This window comes from Malus sylvestris, chromosome 7 (assembly GCF_916048215.2).
Source record: "Malus sylvestris chromosome 7, drMalSylv7.2, whole genome shotgun sequence".
Lineage (NCBI taxonomy): Eukaryota > Viridiplantae > Streptophyta > Magnoliopsida > Rosales > Rosaceae > Malus > Malus sylvestris.
In genome coordinates this window covers 9731001-9748209 of record NC_062266.1, presented here as the reverse complement: position 1 = coordinate 9748209, position 17209 = coordinate 9731001, and the positions used below count along the sequence as shown (strand labels likewise).

The 17209-nt window shown below is 38.8% G+C and overlaps 1 protein-coding gene across 1 annotated transcript; it reads right to left on the bottom strand.

Moving 5' to 3' along the window:
* Window positions 1-287: 287 nt before the first annotated feature.
* On the bottom strand, window positions 288-1231 carry LOC126630073 (uncharacterized). The gene is made up of 2 exons (XM_050300238.1): window positions 1225-1231; window positions 288-829 (listed from the first exon to the last, which is right to left on the bottom strand). The coding sequence occupies exons 1-2, from the start codon at window positions 1229-1231 to the stop codon at window positions 288-290; spliced, it is 549 nt and encodes a 182-aa protein (XP_050156195.1).
* Window positions 1232-17209: the final 15978 nt, after the last annotated feature.

The following is a 17209-nucleotide window of genomic DNA, read 5'->3' as shown; positions in this document are numbered from 1 at the left end:
CCATTGCCTACGAACACGCTTACTTCATCCTTGTTTGGCACCCTTTTGCTTATGAACCCTTTAGCCTTTTTTTTTCCAACCAACGCCTATACTTTGGGTAATCCTTCTTCAAATGCCCAGCAAATTTCTTATAGAAACAAACACTTCAAACCATTTGGCTTGGTTGCTGCCTTGAAGTTGTTAGACCCTTTAGGTTTGTAGGAGGGGTTTTTGGAAATTTCTTTGACTGAATTCTTAGCATGAGTGTGGACTAAATTAGCGACCTTACTCTTCTCTTGTCTTATGTTCTACTCTTCGTGAACACAAATGGCTATAAGCTCATTAAGATCCCACTTTTCCTTTTGAGCATTGTTGGTGCTTTTCAGTTGAGAGTACTCCGAAGGCAAAGAGTTTAGAGTCACATGAACCAAGAATGGATCACTAATTGCAACATCCAAAGCATTCAACTTAGTAGCAATATCAATCAGCCCCAATATGTGCTCCCTCACACTTCCATCGACAAACTTGGTTGTCATCAATGAGTTCATAAGGTTTCCGGTTTCAGCTTTGTTGGATTCATTGAACTTAGCTTCAATTGATGCCAAAAATTCCTTAGCACTATCCGTATTAGCAATTCCACCTTTCACAGTGTCAGACATTGGCCTTTTCATAATGAGAATTGCCATCATATTTGCCTTATGCCACTTCTCATACTTGTTTTTAATCTTAGTCGAGTCGTCCTTTTCAGGAACATCTGGTTCTTTTTCTCTCAAAGCAACATCTAAGTCCGTAAGACCTAGAACAATCTCTATGTCTTGCTTCCACTTTTTATAGTTGGTCCCAGTTAAAGCTTGGATTGAATTGAAATTCAAAGAAGCATTGACAGTTGAAGATTAAACAAACAATACATACTTAATCCCCATAAACTTCAAAACATAATTAACTTACACCTACGGGCAAGAAAGTTATTATGTATGTGGCACTAAAATACATAGTTATAATAATTACTTTCATGAAAAATTTTCCACACTTACGAGCAAGAAGATTATTGTAATCGTTATAATTAAAACAACACAACTTGATCAATAGGACTTTGGATTTAGAGACCACTCACATCAATTAAGCCGCTACAGCTTGCTTAATCGATATCAAACAAGCGATATCTAAAAACTTGATCAGATATTACTTTATGCATGTCGAATTATTAATCTTTATATCAGACATGTCTTAATAGAACCTGCAAACAATCCATCATGCAAATATATGTCCAGTTTCAATGTCTTTCAATTAGTCCTTATATTGGCAATACGTTAATTAACACCACATCCATGCACAACAATATAATAATGTAAACCCTCATCCAATTTGCATGCCAGATAATTGAAAAACATAGCAACCATCATGCTTAATTATTTGAAGGCAAAAACTGAACCAGAAAACTATAAACTATAACATGATAACAACAACAGCAGCAACAAAGCCTTTTCCCACTAAGTGGGGTCGGCTATATGAATCCTGGAACGCCATTGCGCTCAGTTTTGTGTCATGTCCTCCGTTAGATCCAAGTACTCTAAATCTTTTCTTAGGGTCTCTTCCAAAGTTTTCCTAGGTCTTCCTCTACCCCATTAGCCCTGAACCTCTGTCCCGTAGTCATATCTTCGAACTGGAGCATCAGTAGGCCTTCTTTGCACATGTCCAAACCACCGTAACCGATTTTCTCTCATATTTCCTACAATTTTGACTACTCCTACTTTACCTCGGATATCTTCATTCCTAATCTTATCCTTTCTCGTGTGCCCACACATCCAACGAAGCATCCTCATCTCCGCTACACCCATTTTGTGTACGTGTTGATGCTTCACCACCCAACATTTTGTGCCATACAGCATCACCGGCCTTATTGTCGTCCTATAAAATTTTCCCTTGAGCTTCAGTGGCCTACGACGGTCACACAACACGCCGGATACACTATTACACTTCATCCATCCAGCTTGTATTCTATGGTTGAGATCTCCATCTAATTCTCCGTTCTTTTGCAAGATAGATCCTAGGTAGCGAAAACCTTCGCTTTTTGGTATTTCCTGATCTCTGATCCTCACCCCTAACTCATTTTGGCCTCCATTTGCACTGAACTTGCATTTCATATATTCTGTCTTTGATCGGCTTAGGCGAAGACCTTTAGATTCCAACACTTCTCTCCAAAGGTTAAGCTTCGCATTTACCCCTTCCTGAGTTTCATCTATCAACACTATATCGTTTGCGAAAAGCATACACCAAGGAATATCATCTTGAATATGTCCTCTTAACTCATCCATTACCAACGCAAAAAGGTAAGGACTTAAGGATTGTTGATGCACAAAATCAGTGAGAACTTTGGTACAACAGAAAGTATTAAGTTTGTGATATTCGCTAGATTACTCTGATCATTAGTGTGGATAAGTATGTAAATGGATAGAGACAGGAAAGCAAACACAAGATGTACGTGGTTCACCCGGATTGGCTACGTCCACAGACTAGAGGAGTTCTCATTAATTGTGAAGGGTTTACATAAGTACATAGGTTCAAGCTCTCATTTAGTGAGTACAAGTGAATGATTTAGTACAAATTACATTAGGAAATATTGTGGGAGAATGATCTCGTAATCACGAAACTTCTAAGTACCGAAGTGTGGTATCGTCTTCACTTGCCTTATCTGTCTCATAGGTAGATGTGGCATCTTCTCTGGAAGTACTCTTCCTCCATCCAGGGGTGATATCTTTAACTAGTGGAGATGCATAAGGTAATGTATCAATTTCACTTGAAGCTTACTTGTAGTTTCAGGCTTGGTCAAGCGCGATACAAACCATGTAGTAGGAGTCCCCCAAGTCGCCGAGTTAGGGGATCTGCTAAAAGAGGTGACATACAAGGTAAGCAATCATAGCTCCAAGCAATCAGTCCCAGATCAGAAGTTTGATTTCGAGTTCCAGCTGATTGTTCTCATTCTCCCTATCTTGCAGGCAACATGAAGGATAAAGAGAAGAAAAATGAGAAAAGATGATATGAGATACTTTTTCTTTTGAAGAAATAACTTTCCACAGACTTATTCTTGAACTGGGCTGGAGGGTTTTCTGGTTTCCTCCAGAGTATAAGGCCGACTGAAAAATTTGAGGGTCAAAATAAGTCCATCAAATCTAGAGTACGTTCGACCCTGCTGATATGGGATACTTTTGCTGTTGACAAAGTAGTGGATGTATCGGCACCTGTTCTATTACGCTTGTCTCCATATGCTTCCTTGTATCCTTTTCACTTGCCCTATCTGTTCCTCAGGCAGATGTGGTATCTTCTCTGGAAGCATAAGATGTTGAAGATGAGTACTCGAGAGCAATGCGAGGTAAGTAATCAGGTAAGGGGTTCCAGGCAGTCAGTTCCTGATTGGAAGCTTGATTTCAAGTGCTGATTGATTGCTTTCTTTCTCCTTATCTTACAGGTAAGAACAAGGCGAAAGGAAAAGAGAGGGAAAAAGCATAATATGGGATACTCTTGCTTTTAACCCTGATGATATAAGATATTCTTGCTCTGGTGTAGCTTGTTTGCAGAGGTATTATCTGGGGGAAATAAAGCTGAGTATTTCGAGAGGCTTCGTTGGGAGTGCCCTTTCAGATATGAGGAAGGGTTGAGCATTTTTGCAGGTCTGTCTGTCCGTTGAGGATAGAGGTTGACATATATAGGAGTCTCCCTAACAACAAGTAGTAATGCTATTCCTTTACCCTACTTGGTCATAGCACGATAGTGGGAGCTGCCAGCTTCACGTGTTTTAACTCTGTCAAAGCACTTTGAAAAAGTGGTCTGTGGTATCTGGAAAGCTGATGTTGCGTGTGAAGATTACATACAAGCTTTATCTAAGGAGATCTGGCTCTCGAAGTTGAGAAAACGGTGCCTCTTCGATTTTTAAACAAGCAATCCTGTCGGGGATCTGGCTTTCGAGATTCGGAGAACGGTACCTCTTTGATTTTTGATAAAGCAATCCTGCTGGGAGTTTGGCTCTCAAGATTCGGAGAGTGTTGTCTCTTCGATTTTTTAGAAAGTAATCATGTTGGGAGTCTAGCTCTCGAGATTCGAAGGGCGGTGCCTCTTCAATTTTAGAGCAAACAATCTTGTTGGGAGTGTTTTCTCGAATGTGAGTAAAGGTTGGGCATGTTTGCTAGTCTACCTTGCCATGGAGCACAGAGGTTGACACATAGGGACTTTCCAATTATCCAGCAGTGGTGCTGTTCCTTTACCCTTGTGGGTAATAATATGGTAGTTAGACCTTCAAAATTTATGTGTCTAAATTTTGTTAGTGCTGTTTCTTTGCTATTATTTTACCCTTCTTGGTCATAGCGATGTAGTGGGAGCTGCAAGCTTCACGTTTCTAAACTTTGTCAGAGATCTTTGCCAAAGTTATCTGTGGTACCCATGAGCTGATGTTGTGTGTGGAAAGTGGATGATTGAACAATAAGATTCACGTGCTTTCTACTTCACCAAAATCTTCGACAGAATGCCCGGAATTTCTGCAAAGCTGAGTGTGCATGTGACAGGTGCTGACAAGGCTGAAAAAGCAGGTGCCTCTTCAATTTCTGAGATCGGCCCTCGTGGTCTCTGAGCAGCCCAGCTTTTAAGAAAGCAAGCGCCTCTTCGATTTCTGAGATTGGCCATCGTGGTCTCTGAGCAGCCCAGCTTTTGAGAAAGCAAGCGTCTCTTCGATTTCTGAGATCGACCTTCGTGGTCTTTGAACAGCCCAGCTTTTAAGAAAGCAAACGCCTCTTCGATTTCTGAGATCGATCCTCGTGGTCTCTGAGCAGCCCAGCTTTTTGAGAAAGCAAACGCCTCTTCGATTTCTCAGCAGGCACCTCTTCGATTTCTAAAGCTCCGTCGAGTGCAGATTTTTATAGAGGCTGGCATTAAGTTCCAAAGCACACTTGAATCTCTACCGGTAAAAGCTCCCTTCTTGCACTTCTAAGATCTTAATTTGTCCGACCTCTTCTCTCTTCAACACATTTGAAAATGTCTGGCCCCTCCGACCGTCGTTTTGACTTGAACCTTGTTGAAGAGGCAGCCACGCCTTCTCTAGACAACATACGGCGCCCATCCTTCTTATCCCCTATTGGTCCTCTTACCGTTGGGGATTCCTGAAGGATTATTTTGTGAAAACATGTTCATTTGAGCAACATCATATAGCATGCAATTAACAATTAAAGGCGGAATCATGCTTGCATACACTCAAAAACAAAACATTACCCATGAAATTCAAAGCCTAGTAGATTGGTGAACCAAGAATCAACTAAAAAACAAAGTGAGTTGATAAATATACCTTTGTAGATTCCTCTTTGCATAAGTAAAGGCTAATCATCCAAAGAGATAGGGCCTTCATTCCTTACTTCTTAGATCCATGGATTTGGATGGAAGAATATGGTTCTCCAAGTTCCCAAAATTGAGAACCTCTAAGTCTCTTCACCAAGGTTAGATTGTAGAAGAAAATGAGTGACCTTGGAGTAGTAGGATTGCTAGATGTACCCTCCAAGGTGGCCTTCCTTCTAGAGAGAAAAATGAGAAACATGTTCTCTCTAATTATCTCCAAAAGGAAGCCTTAATGAATTTTAGGCTATAAAGTCATTTATATAGTCACTTCTTTAAGTGACCTAAACAACCAAAACCCTAATTCATCACACACATGGCCGGCCATATTGGGATTTTTGGGCTTTTGGGCCTTTGTGAATCTTTATTCATTAAATTGTCATGCAACTTAAGTTAATGGGCTTGACGTTCGAAGCCCATTAGGCCTTAAGGTCCAAAACTATCCCGAGGTCTTTAACGAACTTATTCGTTTGATTAATTAACATATTAATTAATCCTTGTCATAAATAATTAAACTATTTAATTATTCTTACTCATCTCCATTGTTTCTTCAATCTTCACCTTTTATGGTGTGCAATCCACTAGGTTCCTTTTAGCGAGGTAGTGGGCGATTAAAACCATTTTACATCGATTGTGAATTGAAACTATTTTCAATTCTCCCTTTAGTGATTACACACGTTTAGGGCTTCCACAAACCATGAGTGACACCTAGCAGCATATCATGGTTACCCAAGCTAATAAGAAGAGGTGGAGAACCTATTCAGTTTGAGATTACAAATGCAATACGGTCTTTCTCTAATCTAATACTCTTGACCACATTGTTTGGTTTGATAGTTTATTTGCTCATGTCTACTATCCAATGTGTGTCTTGTGCTTATATGATTACCTTGAATGTGATTCGGAACGCATTCCCAAATCTCATTCATACTCTGGCCAGAGATTCAAATCATATCATAGAGTATTCTCCCTCAAGCGGTTTGAAGGTTAGAGATCCCTTGTTGCGCATTCACTTGTCTCCATAGCTAAGTGGCTTGACCCCAACGATGCCGTGGACACCCCGATGGGGTGACTTTGACATAATCAAAGATCAAGGATTTAACCACAAGACAACTGTGATGCCTCAGGTCAAAGGACTAATTTGCATTATCCCAAACGTGAGTTCTCATGTGACATGGAATATGAGAACTCTTCTTTGATTGCGTTCAGTGAACTCATTCTCTATTGAGCACCTACCGTACTTGTCTTGATGTCACACACACTAATGACTCGAGACTAATCACTCTCCCTGAGAGAAGACATAGTACGTACCGATCTTGACGGACTGTCAATGCCCAATTGGCAATCCTATGATCAGGAACGTTTAGGATGTGTCTACGAAAGAATGGTCTCATGAATCTAACTTCATTAGATTGCATTCTCCCAATCACATATTCCTTGGACTTTATTGTTTAAGCATATAACATTTATATGAGACGGCTCAAACAATAATCTTTGCCCTTTATATGTAAAACTAGATTAGTTTAACATGTGAAATGTCCGTAAAGTATCATCACATGATTGGCTTTAGGGCACATTTCCAACAATTCCGTGATGAAGAATGATATGACCGCTGCGGTGGTGGCCATGAACCTTCTCACTCCCAAAGATAACAGACTATTTTCCAAACGGTCTGATGAGTTGGTTGTTAAGGATTCTCTGGCCCTTAGTGTTCAGTGTGCAGGTTCTGTGTCTAATATGGTCCAACACCTATTTGCTCGAACCCGCCAAGTTGAATCATTAGCGGCTGAAGTGATGAGTCTCAAACAGGAGATTAGAGGGCTCAAGCATGAGAATAAACAGTTGCACCGGCTCGCACATGACTATGCTCCAAACATGAAGAGGAAGCTTGACTAGATGAAAGAATCTGATGGTCAGATTTTACATGATCATTAGAGGTTTGTGGGTTTGTGGGTTTGTTCCAAAGGCATTTATTGCCTTCGTCTTCTGGGGCTGTAACGCGTAATGAAGCTCCAAATGATCAACCTTCGATGCCTCCTCCTTCTAGGGTCTGTCCAGTACTGAGGCTCTGAATGATCCCCCTCCAGTGCCTTCTCTTTTTGGGGCTTTACCGACTGCTGAGACTTCTCCTAAGCAACCTTTGTGATGGCTCCCTCTTGTTTGTTTATTTTGACTCATGTATATGTACATATTTGTAACTTATCGGAGATATCAATAAATAAGCTTTGCTTCATTTCAACGTATTGTGTTAAATACACCAAAGCCTTCTTCACTAAGTTCTTTGAATTTTTCTTTTGTTGAAGCTTGTATGTTGAAGCTTCGTGAGTGGAGCATGTAGGTTGAGGTAGTGTTCCTTTAATTTCCAGAGTGGGGTCGGCTATATGAATCTTAGAACGCCATTGTGCTCGGTCATGTGTCATGTCCTCCATTAGATCCATGTACTCTAAGTCTTTTCTTAGAGTCTCTTCCAAAGTTTTCATAGGTCTTCATCTACCCCTTCGGCCCTAAACCTCTATCCCGTAGTCGCATCTTCTAATCGAAGCGTCAGTAGGCTTTATTTGCACATGTCCAAACCACCGTAACCGATTTTCTCTCAACTTTCCTACAATTTCGGCTACTCCTACTTTACCTTGGATATCCTCATTCCTAATCTTATCCTTTCTCGTGTGCCCACACATCCAACGAAGCATCCTCATCTCCACTACACCCATTTTGTGTACGTGTTGATGCTTCACCGCCCAACATTTTGTGCCATACAGCATCGCCGGCCTTATTGTCGTCCTATAAAATTTTCCCTTGAGCTTCAGTGGCCTACGACGGTCACACAACACACCGGATGCACTCTTCCACTTCATCCATCTAGCTTGTATTCTATGGTTGAGATCTCCATCTAATTCTCCGTTCTTTTGCAAGATAGATCCTAAGTAGTGAAAACGGTCGCTCTTTGGTATTTCCTGATCTCCGATCCTCACCCCTAACTCATTTTGGCCTCCATTTGCACTGATCTTACACTCCATATATTCTGTCTTTGATCAGCTTAGGCGAAGATCTTTAGATTCCAACACTTCTCTCCAAAGGTTAAGCTTCGCATTTACCTCTTCCTGAGTTTCATCTATCAACACTATATCATCTGCGAAAAGCATACACCAAGGAATATCATCTTGAATATGTCATGTTAACTCATCCATTACCAACGCAAAAAGGTAAGGACTTAAGGATGAGCCTTGATGTAATCCTACAGTTATGGGAAAGCTTTCAGTTTGTCCTTCATGAGTTCTTACGGCAGTCTTTGCTCCTTCATACATATCCTTTATAGCTTGGATATATGCTACTCGTACTCCTTTCTTCTCTAAAATCTTCCAAAGAATCTCTCTTGGGACCCTATCATACACTTTTTCCAAATCTATAAAGATCATGTGTAAATCCTTTTTCCCATCTGTATATCTTTCCCTCAATCTTCGTAAGAGATAGATTGCCTTCATGGTTGAGCGCCCTGGCATGAACCCGAATTGGTTGTCCGAAACCCGTGTCTCTTACCTCAATCTATGCTCAATGACTCTCTCCCAAAGCTTCATTGTATGAATCATTAGCTTAATACCCCTATAGTTCATGCAATTTTGTACGTCGCCCTTATTCTTGTAGATAGGCACCAAAGTGCTCTTTCGCCACTCATTTGGCATCTTCTTCGTTTTCAAAATCCTATTGAAAATGTCAGTGAGCCATGTTATACCTGTCTCTCCCAAGACTTTCCACACTTCGATCGGTATAACGTCTAGGCCCACTGCTTTTCTATGCTTCATCTTCTTCAAAGCTATAACCACTTCTTCCTTCCTGATTCGACGATAAAATGAGTAGTTTCTACACTCTTCTGAGTTACTCAACTCCCCTAAAGAAGTACTCCTTTCATGTCCTTCATTGAAAAGATTATGAAAATAACCTCTCCATCTATCTTTGACCGCGTTCTCTATAACAAGAACCTTTCCATCCTCATCCTTGATGCACCTTACTTGGTTTAGGTCCATTATCTTATTTTCCCTTGCTCTAGCTAGTTTATAGATATCCAACTCTCCTTCTTTGGTATCTAGTCGCTTATACATATCGTCATAAGCCGCTAACTTAGCTTCTCTCACAGCTTTCTTCGCCTCTTACTTCGCTCTTCTATACCTTTCACCATTTTCATCAGTCCTATCCTTGTATAAGGCTTTACAACATTCCTTCTTAGCCTTCACCTTTGTTTGTACCTCCTCATTCCACCACCAAGATTCCTTTTGGTATGGAGCAAAGCCCTTGGACTCTCCTAATACCTCTTTTGCTACTTTTCGGATACAACTAGCCATGGAATCCCACCTTTGGCTAGCTTCCCCCTTTCGATCCCACACACACTGGGTGATTACTTTCTCTTTGAAAATGGCTTGTTTTTCTCCTTTTAGATTCCACCATCTAGTCCTTGGGTACTTCCAAGTCTTGTTCTTTTTTCTCACTCTTTTGATATGTACATACATCACCAACAAGCGATGCTGATTAGCCAAGCTCTCTCCCGGTATAACTTTGCAATCCTTACAAGTTATACGATCCCCTTTCCTCATTAGAAGAAAATCTATTTGTGTTTTTGACGACCCACTCTTGTAGGTGATCACATGTTCTTCTCTCTTCTTAAAGAAGGTGTTGGCTAAAAAGAGATCATATGCTATTGCAAAATCCAAGATAGCTTCCCTATCCTCGTTTCTCTCCCCAAAACCATGGCCACCATGAAAACCTCCATAGTTGCCTGTCTCTCTGCCCACGTGTCCATTTAAATCTCTTCCTATAAATAACTTCTCCGTCTGAGCAATTCCTTGCACCAAATCTCCAAGGTCTTCCCAAAATTTCTCCTTCGAACTCGTATCCAACCCTACTTTAGGTGCGTACGCACTAATCAAATTGATGAGTTCTTGTCCTATTACAATCTTGATTGCCATGATTCTATCTCCTACCCTCTTGACATCTACAACATCTTGTGTCAAGGTCTTGTCCACGATGATGCCAACACCGTTTCTCGTTCTATTTATGCCTGAATACCAAAGTTTAAACCCTGAGTTTTCTAGATCCTTTGCCTTAAGACCAACCCATTTAGTTTCTTGTAGGCATATAATATTTATCCTTCTCCTCACCATAACTTCCACTACTTCCATAGATTTTCCCGTTAAGGTTCCTATATTCCACGTTCCTAAACACATTCTACTCTCTTGAACTCTACCCTTCTGTCCTAGCTTCTTCACCCTCCCCCGTCTAATAGGATCAAAGTACTTCTTTTATGTGTCCTGTGTAAAGTTGATAGGAGCATATGCTCCCAAACAACTTTGAGTGGAGTCGTTCAAAAAGAGGTTTCTATGGCCCCCTTGCTCATTTAACACTGCATCCGGGTGCCGATGGAGATACAGCGACCCTTGCTCACTTATCACTGTGCTCGGGCCACACAGCGCGCCATTTACGGGTGACGCCCTAGCTTTAGCGCGATTTCGTTCTGGATTCATTTTCATAAGGATTCGACGTAACCGAGGAGTGCCGGTTGTTGAATACCTGACACCCTCCCCCTCCTCCTTTATCCGAGCTTGGGACTGGCAATGTAAGATAAACTTACACATGCGAAATTAAACTATAACATGATAAATGACAGAAAAATAACTTTACCAAGTTTTCTAATTTAATTTTCTTTTAAGGTCTTAATCATACAAGCTACGCTCTGATACCACATGTAAAACTTTAATAGCCTATATAGATTAAAACACATGTAAGTAACTAACCTGGAGATGCCATGCTCGAAACCTCGGTGTGCAAAGAGTCTTCTACGATGTACTGATCCTTAGCAATCAAACCGTATGGGGAGTTTGTGACTATTGCGTGTATCAGCAAACGCAGGGACCTTCACTTATATAGGCATATTAACCTAATAGGCTTAGCCCATCATTGAGACCTAATAGGTAACTGAATATGTCTATATCTCCTTAACCAATCAGGATTAGGAACCCCTTTAGCAAGAATAACAACTTAATATTACATTCCTTTTGCAACCGGTAAAGTCCAAGTTAATTCCCTAATCCTATAACTTGATCCTCAAGTAACATACAATGATTGTGAGACCACAAAATCTTGTGAGAACCAGATTTTACTCCAACACATATTCAATCAAATATTTGGCTACATCCTTGATTCTCCTCCTCCTTAACATAATCTAATTGGTTTTACACACTTTTGTAAATTCCACAGGATAAATTAGTTTCTTAAAATGATAAATTAGTTTGTATAATCTTCCTTACTTTCTACTAACTCACATGAACAAAAAATATTTATAATTCACTATAAAAGATTTAGAATATTTTCACAAACATCATCTGAATGGATCTGCCAAAATACCACCCAAATAAGAACTCTTGCGAGTTTGCAACCCAGACTCTATTGTTGAAAGTTTCTCAAAATAATATAAATAATCATATCGCCCATGTAGATGAACTCGTGCAATAAACCAATCTTCAAGCCAAAGCCCTATTTCAACAACTTTAACCATACACACCAAAACCTAATTTGGTTTCTTCCTAATTTGAGTGGTAGCCTAATGAGAACTTCCATCCTTCTGGGTTAAAGATTTTTCAAAAATAATAACATTTATTGGTACTGTAGATCCACATGAGGCCAGACAACCGCTATGTAATGACCCGTCCTAAATTTTACGAATTTCGAAACGTCGAAGGTAAATTGGTAATTTCACATCGGGAGATATTTTATGTTGTCTTTTATGGGCTTGCTTTGTGTGCCGTGTGGAACCCGCATCCCACTCAAACTCTCATTCTCTCTTGCCCTGTGTCCTTTCCTCTCCCCCCAAAACTCTCGATTCTCTCTCATCTCTTCCCTCAGCTTTCTCTCTTATCTCCATCCGTCATTCTCTCATCCCCCGAGCACACCCACACACACATACACACTGGACCACTTGCTCACCATCCTCTTCGATGAGCACCACAAACCATCATGATTTGTGGGCCTCCTCTCTCCCCCTCTCATGACTTGTCTCCCCTCTCTCTTAGTTTTCTCTCTCTCTCTCCCTTCACTCCCAGACTCTCTCCATCCAATGTAAATCGAAGAAAACCACACCACCATCGCCAATTTTCCATGGTAGAAAATCTGTCACCAACCACCATTCCCCGACCATCTCTTGCATCCTCGAAACTTGAACGGAGACGCACGAACCACCAAGCTACGATGCGGGGGAGGAATTCCAGCGAGATTACTCGTCTTCCCGATTAAGGTAAACCTCGCGATATTTGAAATCCCTTCATTTTTGTCCTTGTGGTTTAATTTTGACCTAGATTATGTATTTTGAATGACAAAATTGCACAAAAACAGTGAGAGTAATGAACTTAGTTTTCTGACGAGGGATGTGGCGAGTTGCAGGCCATTTTTCGATCAACTTCGGTCACGGCTAGCCACGGGATAAGTATAACATTCTTCCTTGTTCCTAGGGCTTCAATTTGGTATATTGGATTGCTATTTTTAGTTGAGATTTGAGGATTAACGAAGCTTCCAAAATTTCGGCTTTCTTTTTCGGAAAAATCGGCAACAGAAACCGGGTCAACCCGACTCGATAACTTAGAAACTGGATCCAACCCAGATTCAACCCGTTAACTGACCCTTGGCCCGTTGACTCGACCCCGATGGAATATTTCCTGAGTTGACTTTTACGAAATTTTCTTGGGAACCTTCCTAAATTAATTTCGACGCCCATAGTCCGTTTTTGACATCCGTTTAGTGAAATTCCAAAGTTAACGTAGTTGACCGGCTCGGCATCTCGATTGACTTTCTTTGGTTGACCGTTGACTTTTTACGAAATTTGCCCGGGACCCTTCTTAAGGTATTTCGACACCCTGATTCCAAATCCGCGCTCCGTTCTCCTAAATTCAATTGTTTTAGTAGGGTTTTACTAATTGGTCCTTTTATGTGCTTAGGTGCATTGTTAGCGGCGACCCCTTCTTCTCTAGTTTAAACGGCTCTTCGGGGACGGAGTATCTGTGAGTGGACCCCTTCTTAAATTGCATGATTTTTTTATTAAATGTTAGGCTTGCATTCACGAAAAGCATGATTTCATGATTTATTTATGATTTATTGAATTTACATTTACGAAAGATTTACGAACCATGGATTTTTATGCTTTACGATATATTATGGTTTATGATATGATGCTTTGAGCTTTTGAGCTCCAGTGATTTGATACAAGAAATTTGATTATGTTTTATGTGCTTACTTAGTGGGTAATCATACAACCCATACACACTACATGAGTATATATCTATCTATGGCCATAGGACACTGTTGATGAGTAGTGAGATATTTATCGTTTTTTTTTAGATGACGATATTTTGTGACTTGTCCCCTTAATTATCATTAATATATCGCAATAATATCGTGAGATGAAACCTAAAAATACTTGAAAATTTTTGAAAAGTCTCAATCTTGCAAATAGAGGGATTCGAACCCCTCCCATTTGACTCCTTCAACGCCTTGACCACCATATCACTTATCACTTATGTTTTTGTGAAAATATGCTAAAACATTTATATATATGGTTTTGTTTTGAATTCTTTTTGCAAGAAATAAATTTGCACATATTCCAAATTTTTTGTGGTATTATATTTTAAATTGTGTCAATTAATTACTTAGTCAATGGCATGTGGTTTTTAATTTTTCTATTTTTTATTTGGTCACTTACATGTAGGGCTGGAAAAAATTCTCGAAAATCCCAAACCAATCCGAAAAAGTCCCAAACCCAAACCGAAAAATCCCAAACCAAAACCATCCCGAAAAATACCGAAATTTTCGATATGAGATTGGTTTCCAAATCCCATTTGTTTGGTAATCCCGAAATCCCGAAAAATACCGAAGTATTCGGTTTCCGATTGACTTTTGGGTTTTGGTTCTTGAAAGCCATTGTCATGGTTGTTGACTACTCTTCACAATACACTTACTCTACACATAGAGATGATGAAGATAGTGAAAATTTTGAACCTCATAGGAACTCTATGTGGTACTAAGTCACTCATGTATCTTTCCATGCAATGTATAAAGTGTAAAATATTGTACTAATTCATTATATATAAATGATTATGGTGTGTTTAAACTTCTTTCATTAATTACTACATATTTTCTACACTCACAATGTTTGACAGCTCACTATATAATCAACTTAAATCAGTTATATCCATCATGCAATGCATTTCCTTCCAATTTTTTGTGATAAACTAATAGATAATTGACTAAATAAACATCATGCAAAGTTTCAATAAAAATTTCCAAGTTTTTCTTACAATTTTCGTGGTTTTTATTCAATTTTTATCGATATCGATAATATCCCGATATTTCCATCGAAATTTTCATGTTTTTAGACTACCGATATTTCCGATATCATCGATATTTTATACCATGCTCCCAGCTTCATTGATGAAACTAGTGTCGGACAACTTCACTAGCCACAGTTAGTGTCGGTGTATTATGTTACATTTCTTCTCCAGTGTAACCCAGAGTCGTACAATTTCACCTTCGAGTGATGGGGCCTATCATGTTTCTTCACTAGTGTAACTCAGTGTTGTACAGCTTCACCCTTGAGTGATATGCCTTCGGGCGACTATGATACCCCTATTTCAGTACTTGGTTTTACAGATTTTCCTTTGGGCAACTATATTACTATTACTGAGCACTAGTTTGTACGTACATGTTTTTACCATACTAGGTTTTTCAGAAAACCTACTATGTAGTATTATTTTTTTTTTTCAAAATAGGGGGTTGTATGTTCAAAAAGGAAAAACGATTTTCTTATTATTACCATTATTATAAACTTTGGTCCACTCACGCTTTGTTTTGTGGCCCCATTAGGATTTAGAAATCGAGGCGTATGATCTCGGCGTCAAGGCACTTCCGCATCGGTATCTTCGAGTCCTCTCAATGGAGGACCCATTCCCTTGTTCATATCTTTTTATAATATTCCTTTCACAGTATTCTTAATTAGTTGTATGCTCTGAACACATTTCTGCATTTGCATAATTCTTTATATTTAAATTTACATATTTTATTTACGTTCGTTCCTTCTTCATAACTTGCATGCATGTTAAAATGGCTTCATCACCCTCAGGTGTTGGCCAGCACGTGCCCATCCTGGTGTTTGGAAGATATTGGAATCGGGGCGTGTCAGCTATGATTCCCGGCACCAAAAATTGAAATTCAATAACGAAATAACAATAAAATCAAAGAAATTAGAACATAAAAATAAAGAAACAGAGCTGAACTATAGCCATCAGATTGAAAAGGTGAATTTCAACCCAAAAAAAAAATCTAAAAAAGGCACAATATGTCTTAAAAATTAAAACTTAACCACAGCTACTCGGTCAATGAAGACGGAATCTGGGCGGGATCTCTCAGTCCCATTCCTGATCAAATAACATCTCAAAAGAATTGCAAGAAACTGACGCCAATATATACAAACTAGTAACAATATGAAACCAAAAAAAAAATCATAGACGTTAATTCTTTTTTTAATCCAATTAGCTCAAGTAGAGGCGGACCCTCTGCGGTCTCCATCTATCTTTATTTTGTTGCACTCCAGTCTCCATCTTTGAACAAACGCAAAAGATCAAACAGGTCTTAGCTTATGGTTGTAGTTTAGTTTTATTATAAGGGTATATAGGTATGTTCAGGTTGGTTTTCTGATATATTCGAAAGACATTATAAAACTTGTCATTTTTGAAATTAAAGACTCAATTTTGGCTATAAATGATAAAAGTATTTATCAAATATAGCCAAATATTAGCCCTTAATTTCAAAAATGTCAGTTTTTATAAAAACTTTCAAATACATCCAAAATATCACTTAAATAGACCCAAATGGCCTTAAACTTTAAAACAAAATAAATTAAAAAAAATAAAAACCATATTAGATTGATATTTTGGACAGCAAAACCTAAAAAATGGTGGAGAGATAGTGAATGCATCAGCTACTGTGGAGACTTTGTGCAACCCTAAACATACGAAGGTGATTGTAGATGGTTAATTTTTTTTCATTCTTCCTAGTCTATGTTTTCTCTTTACTTTTGTAGTTTCTTCCTTCGGTCGAATTTTATTGAAGAACGAACTGTCAATTTTTGTAAAGTTTACAGAATAGAAATTCTTTAGCGCATATTAGAAAAATTAGGTTTCTTATATCAATGGAAGATTGACAAATCTAATAGCGTTTGCCATTCAGTTAGAGGCAAAGCTAATAGTTCTTTAATGCATATTTGAAAAATTAGGGTTTACAAAATAAAGTTTTTCTTTCAATTATTTTATTCATCTTATGTTGGTTTGGTAAGCAATATTAATTTATTTTTTTTCAATGCATAAAAGTAATTGGAAGTTAACTACCAGAATAGCACCTTAATCAACAAGGTCCTTCCATTGCTTAAATGCATGATGTTTTGTGTATATATTAACGCTGTATATATTAATGCCCAGCCTTTCTCATAATTCAGTCCAGTTTTCACAGTACTCTTTTTATTTTCACATATATATTGATCTTAGCTGTGTCTGTATGTCACTTTTTTTTCTTCTTATTGTTTTGCTTATATTTCAAGACAATGTCTAGTTTGACAATTTTAGTGAACTATGGTGTGAGGTGGGCTAATTCAACGTACAAAAATTGCAAAACGGAAGGATTACTTGTTTCAGATAAAATTACATTTGCAGAGCTTCATAAGAAAGTACATGCTATTGTGAATGTAGAGCCAAATGAGTATGAGATAAGTATGGAAGTCATAAATAACGCAATGGAAACTACATGGACTACATATATAGTTGATGATGATGAT